We start from the raw sequence: 6,794 nt of genomic DNA, 5'->3' as shown, positions 1-6,794 counted from the left end.
GTCACCAGCATTCCTTACGGACTACAGTGGTCCCACTGAAAACAGACTTCTGGAACGGGGGCTTTACAACTGTAATTTACTTGGCAAGACAGAAGTTTCATCCAGTCTTAAGATGTGAGATTTTGCTGAGAACAGATTGCTCAGACATTTCCTCACCAACAGGAGGAAAAAGAAATATTCAGGAGTTTTTTTCTTAAAACTTCTCACTCAGGATGCGTTTCAGATTATTTTGACTGGAGTATATAAGCATCTACATGAGATGAAGATACCAGACAGCAAAGGACTAATCTAAAGCAGAAAGGTACCTCAAGAGGCAAGAGGTAAAAGCAATACAGAGACACTCTAGAGACCTCTGCTGCAAAAACAAGAGGCCCATGTTTTTGTGCCTTCCACCTCTGAACGATGGACCTGAAATGAGTTGGGAGGAATGGGTTCACTTACCAAAAAGCATTAATATTTACTTGTATGTTTGGCTGTCATTCACTTTTGGAACTGTTTGAAAAGATGAATTTTCCCGAAGAACAGAAAGATATGTTATTTCACTGTTGTTCAAAGAATAAGCTTGATTCCTACCAGATGCATTATCTGCTAGTAAGTTCCTGCTTTTTAGTTCCTACTATGTCAAGACATTTTTCTTAGGTAGAAGTTCTCCAAGAATTGGCTTGCGATGGTTATGCAGATGTGGTGGGTTTCTTCCACTCTGCTCCTGAAAAAGCTGATTATGTAAAGGAAATGTTCAGCCAAGTACTCCTCTCCTCAAAATGTTACGATGGCATCTTGAGTTAAAAAAAAGCTGGCAACATTGAGAGAGATTGTCTTAGAACGTCCTTCTTCTAAGACAAAAACCCCACTTGCATCTCCATGGATTTAGAAGACTTCAGCAGAGATCAGTTCACTGCAGTAGGAATTTTTTGATTTTGTAAAAATAAATGTTAGCGTTTAAAGGTCCCTTCGAGAGCAAAGCAGCTGAACTAGGCTTTGACTGTTGGCAGTCCACCTTTTCCACAGAACATTTTCAAGTGGGGAGTTTATTTATATGTTAAACCCAAAAAAGGGAACTTACATTTGCAAATGTAACTACTCAGGATGTGACTGTAGTTTCCCCAATAGTCACATGGCCTGCTTTAGCTTTTTTTTATTTTTTTTAAAGGCACTGCAGAAGAGCTAAAGTCAGAAACTTCGGGTTAAACCACTCTGTCGTCAAAACTTCACAATGACCCTACTAACAAACTGGATATCAGTCCTAATGGCATTTCTTCTTCTTTTAAGTAAGTGATCTATCATTTCTTTTCCATCCTTTTTGAGGGTGGGGCTATTTATTTCCCAGCCTAATTGTATGCATGTTGTTTAAAATTTTGTTTAGGATTCTGTTCCTTGAAGAAAGAACATTTGTTGAGACAGTGAGGTATTTTGCTGAGTTTTCCATCTAACATGTCCTAGACTGAGCACTAAGGGGTCAGCTATGCGCAGTCCAGAAGGCGCCATGAAGTTAAATACCTGCATCTTTGCCGATGAGATGGCAGAGCTGCTGAGCATCCTCTCTGGCACTGTGTAGAAAACAGCACTGCAGCAGAGTAAGGAAAAGGTTGACGTGTGTGCATGCTATCTGCAAGCCACTTTTGGTCTCTGTGACTCTCACTTACAGGACTTCAGTGCTTCTGATTCAGGCTGCTTTTAACACATCCCACCAGCCCAAAGCAGGGCTTTCTCATCCTCACAACTTGCCTCTTCATATTTACTCACCTCCACTTTGTGCAGGGAAAAAGTGGGGCTCATGGAGAGGAAGTGTCAGCAGGGGTCACAGTAACTTTGGGATTAATGTGGACTAATGGGGAGGATGGAGCTGGCAGCAGCTACAAAGACAAATTTACATGGGTTACTGTGGTCTCTGAGACCTTAGGTAAGGGGGCAGGCACCCTCTGGTGGCAAAAGCTGTTTCTTTACCTAATGGACACCTCCCACACCACATTAAATGCATTAATACATTTCCACGGAAAGATGCAGGCAATGGCAAATCCATAGGCCTTGGATGGAGGGGTGCCTGGCAAGGACTAGAACTCAACAAATTCCTGTCTTCATGTAGGAGTAAATCCTGTCCTCACCTATTACTAAAGAGAAGGAATTGTCCTCTAACTTGAGGACCGAGGAAAGACCCTGTTTGCCTGGATGCCAACAGTGCCTAACTTAAGAAATTTGCACGTAGCTGGGAATTTTGCTACACTAAATACCAGCCAAGATACTTTTTTTTTAAATAGTGGTTTTCAGGAATGGTTTCCAGCAGGACCATCGCCTGTAACCTCTTTATTGTCATGGGCATTCCTTATTTGACTCTGGAGTTGCTCAGATACCCACTGTGAGCCATCTGTTTTCTCCACCCTACCTCTGGGTTTCCCAGATACTTGCTTCCCTTCCCTTTTGCTGGCTCAAAGATAAACAGCACTGAACCCTGGCTGCTGCAATGCCACAGGACCAGCCACTATCTGCTGCAAGGAGGAGAAACCTGAGATGGGGGAGGAAGGGAGAAGAAAGTCACATGGAAGCTGGAGGCAACAAGCAAAGGGACTGAGGCAAGTGCTGTGCCCTGAGAAACACAAGGCACGTGTTGCTGTTTATCACTGCAGGTTATGGCTGGGAGTTGCTCACAATATTTCATAAGGTGGGGAAAGTGAGCTACCCTTGCTCCCTGATCACATGCCCAAATTGTACTCTGCACCACTTTCCTCACTGCGCTGACCTAGGGGCAAGGCACCGCTCGAGCACAGTTACGTAGCATAGGGCGCAGGGAGAACAGGATGTCCCTTGGTGGTGCAGCTCAGACGCTCTTTTCTGCATAGCCCAGCTGTGTGCACAGCAGGTCTGAGGAGGGCTAAGCCCGCCCAGGGGTACACAGAGATCACAGACCAGGGGCTCCCAGCCCACTCGCAGCCCAGTGTATTTATTTGCGGGTCCATCACCTGCTTAGCAGCTCTACCTGAGGGGACACAACCACACCGGACTGCGGTGGGCAGCCAGAAGCAAAAGCTTCCTCAGCTGCATGCCTGGCTCCAGCGTACCAGGCCAAGCCCAGCTCCTCAGGCAGGCTGCCACAGCAGCTTCACACTTAGTCTTGCTCCATTCCCTCCCACTTCTAATGCAAGACCTGTCAAGTCTGCAGCCTCACCTCCAGACTCCCTACCAGTGACACATGCACAAAAACATTCCCCCAACGGCTGGAGACCGTGCCTCTCACCAACCTCCTGGTGCTGCCAGAGCCCCAGGGGGCACATCTCTGTTACAGAGCCAACTGCACCCTATGCCTGAGCCAGGCGCAGGAGAGGTGAGAAAGCACCTCTTGGTTGCTTTGAGACCCTTTGAAAAATGATCCACAAGCCACTTAGGTTGAGATATCAAATTCATCTGCAAGGCTCTTCCACCCAGAGGCAAATATTCTCCAAGTTCAGAGGGTTTGTTCAAGGCACGGGAGTTAGTCTAAATCCGGTATACAGAGATAAAGGGTCAGAAAACTAGCACTGGGACTGGGGCACTGCAGAACCTGAGGCATCATTTCTAACCCCTCTGAGCTGGGAGGTTTTGCGTACATCCCCAAAAGATCTAAACTGAAGATGAGCTCTAGGTCAAACAGGGACACACGTGTATTTGACTTGGTCAATCTCCTTCTTTCCCCGTAAGGAGAAACCAAAACAAACAGAAGCTGGTTACCTAACGCAGTCCTCAAAAGCAAATGGTATTTAAGCAGCATCCAGTAAATGATATTAAACCTTAATTAAAACCATATTGAAAGTATGAATTGAAAATGTTCTCTCTGGTCCTGTGGGTTTTCAGAGATTTCCCTCCCTCCTTTTTTAAAAAGAAACTAATAATTTAATCTCAATATATTAAACTGACCTACATAAACTATTCCATGTAAAATATTATTTCTGCCATAAAACACATAATCTGTCACTGGTTTAATTCCATTAGAAAGCATACATTAAGGTCTATGTATTATGATCATTAGGATAATAAAAGTAATACAATATCACTTTTATTATGTTAGAATTTAAAACATTCTTCATATGAGCACAAAGAATAATTAAGGAGATGGAAGAAAGGGTTTTTTTAATTTATAATGAAATAAATTCACAGGCGAGAGCAAAGAAACTGGTTTTTAATCTGGAAAATCAGGAGCTATGCTTTTTACACCCACTGTGTAGTCTTAGACATTTTTCTTTTTTAATTTCCTCTTCTTTGTAACTTTGATTTTGGTCATTTAGAATAGCCAGCTTTTGTGATCATATCTGCAATTGGATTCCCCACCCGTCTCAATTCCCTTCTGAGTGTCACGGGGTTTTTGGAGAGAAAACATTTCTGCTTGTATAAAATAAGTTTCCAGACATTTTAATTATGAAGAACAGTTTGGCAAAAAAGGACTTTCAGCTCACAATTATAGCTCCCCAAATATATTTGCTTTAAAACTCAAGATTTTTTTTTTTAAGCTCCTCTCCAGATTTTTGAAGCTTGGTATGCAATTTATGAAAATTTGGGATTAGAAATGTGATTAAGACCAGGAAATAAAAACAAATCTGTTGTGAGACACCCGATATATCAGATTTTTCTGACATAACTGCGGAAGCCCTAGAGCCCACACTCAGCTTAAGAGAGAGTTTCAGTGGTCTGAAAAGCAGACTCAAGATGGAATTCTGTAAAGTTACTAAAATGTCTGGATTTGGAGTGGGAGGACTATGCTTCAAGTTTTAAAGCAATCATATTTCTAGCATTCATTTTACTGGACAAGAAATGAAAGCGCAGCCCGTGAAACCTCAAGAAGATAAAATTATTTCTCCACAAGAAGTGGAGTAGAGAGAGGAGAGGCAAGCTGGGACTTACAACACTGGACACCTCAGCAGTAGGAAAACTGGATGCTTTTAAGATCTTAAAATTCCACTGGAGTTTCAGTCAGATGATACTCCCTCACAGTCCCCCACTACAGCGGGGAATGCCAATGAAAAGACGATGTTGAGTGCAAAACAGCAGTATCTTCCCACCAGGCCCCGTATGTACCATCACCCAGGCAGTGGATTGCCAAAGAGCAAGAACTGTAGGAGAAGACATTATGTTCTGCCTGAAGCATGTATAGGAGACAGAAATTTCATAGCATGCTGTTTAAAATGCAGGAGTCATATCTGCCTTCTCATGCTCCAGGCACCTCATGCAGCTACACATCAGTTATATCATTTGGAGCTACTTTGAAAAGACTTTGGTGGAAATACCCTTGTGTGCCCATCACTGAAAAAAACCATTTGAGTGTACATTTTTAGCTATTTCCTATAATATGCAAGCAACATTAAAACTAAACATGCCTTCTCTCCTTTTTCTTGACCTTTTTTATTTTGTTTGGAAAATTTTGAATCTGTTTCCTTCAAAAAGTGTGTGGGAATGAGTTGTTTTCTTCAAAGGCACTCCATTCTGAGGGCCTGTACGCTCTGAGCATCAGGCAGCACAGCTCAGTGGCTTTGTGCAAAAGGGAAGGGCCAGGAGGGCGTCCTTTTGATGAACAGGGAATTTGGCGTGGGAGTCTCTGAAAAGGTTGCTTCCAGCCCATAACATTTTTTTTGCAAGAGGAAAAGACTCTCTTATAAATCACATTTTGAAGACTGGAACTACAGGTAGGATTGGGGTTCATATATTCAGCAGAGGGGTGCTGGGATGTGCCATATCCTCTCCTGTTATCATGCCTGATTAGCTTTACTGCATCAATAATCTTTTTCTTGATTTATAGCAACTTCTCCTGCATACAACTCTCAGGTTTGCAGTGAGGAAACTCTAGAGTGGAAACAGTGCTAAGACAACATGAAATTTTAAAATTATGTTTTCTACTCTGTCCAACAACTGGCATGTGATGGCCACATCCCCAGGATGTCCTCATTAACTTGACTGATAATAGGGCACTATATTCCAGGAAGCTTCAGGTCCTTTCTTAAGCTTTACTGAGATCAACTATTCCCTTGGAAATAGCCAGATATGGCATTCTTCTTGAATATAGATCATTCTCCTTGATGTCCTAACAGGCTGAAATATTTCCATTTCAGACTTTTGGAGAGCAAAGGTCTATGCTTCTGGAAACTCAGAGGAGGAAATAGGTGAGTTCATGGTGAGATTTTCTGCTTCCAGACAGGAAGTTAGGGGCAAAGCAAATAAAACAAAAATGAATGTGCTTAGAAGACTTTATGTGCCTTTTCTGTCTAGAAGATAATAATCTGGTTGTGTATACTTTGCCTAGCACAGCAGAGTCCTGCTGTGTGACTGGGGCCTTTGAATGACTTTTAAGTAAATATTAGTGAGCATAGGGAAGAGAGAGCCTGGAACACCCATCCTGAACACAGGCACCCTCCTGACGGACAGATGAAGGTGGACCCTTACGTACAGACAGTGATTTAAAAAAAAAACAAACCAAACAACCCCCCTCAATATGGTTCAGAGTTTACAGTTAAAAATTCTCCTGCTTCCTCCCAGCAAAGACTTACAGAATCATAGAATCATAGGTTGGAAACGACCTCAAGGATAACCTAGTCCAACCTTTCTAGGCAAGAGCACAGTCTAGACAAGATGGCCCAACACCCTGTCCAGCTGAGTCTTAAAAGTGTCCAATGCAGCAGTCACTGGCTTCCCTGGGGAGATTATTCCAATGGTTGACTATTCTCACTGTTAAAAATTTCCCTCTCATGTTATAGAAGCAGAATAGTTGGGCAGGGTTGGAGGCTGGGTACTGGGAGGTAAAGCTGAAGCTGTGCCTGTGCAGCTACGGGAAGCAGGAA

At 42.9% G+C, this 6,794-nt stretch overlaps 1 protein-coding gene across 2 annotated transcripts in view; it reads left to right on the top strand.

The window, feature by feature from the left end:
- Positions 1-1,159: 1,159 nt before the first annotated feature.
- TMEM273 (transmembrane protein 273) overlaps positions 1,160-6,794 on the top strand; it is a 21,225-nt gene continuing 15,590 nt past the window's right edge. For both annotated transcript variants that reach the window (XM_035897353.1, XM_009641897.2), the window contains exons 1-2: positions 1,160-1,268; positions 6,069-6,119. In XM_035897353.1, coding sequence (XP_035753246.1) covers positions 1,214-1,268; positions 6,069-6,119 — 106 coding nt within the window. In that variant the 5' untranslated portion in view covers positions 1,160-1,213. The remainder of the gene's footprint in view (positions 1,269-6,068; positions 6,120-6,794) is intronic.

Source organism: Egretta garzetta, unplaced genomic scaffold (assembly GCF_000687185.1).
Source record: "Egretta garzetta isolate BGI_Z169 unplaced genomic scaffold, ASM68718v1 scaffold56, whole genome shotgun sequence".
Lineage (NCBI taxonomy): Eukaryota > Metazoa > Chordata > Aves > Pelecaniformes > Ardeidae > Egretta > Egretta garzetta.
Note: the sequence above shows the minus strand (reverse complement) of the source record. Positions and strands in the feature narration are given on the sequence as shown.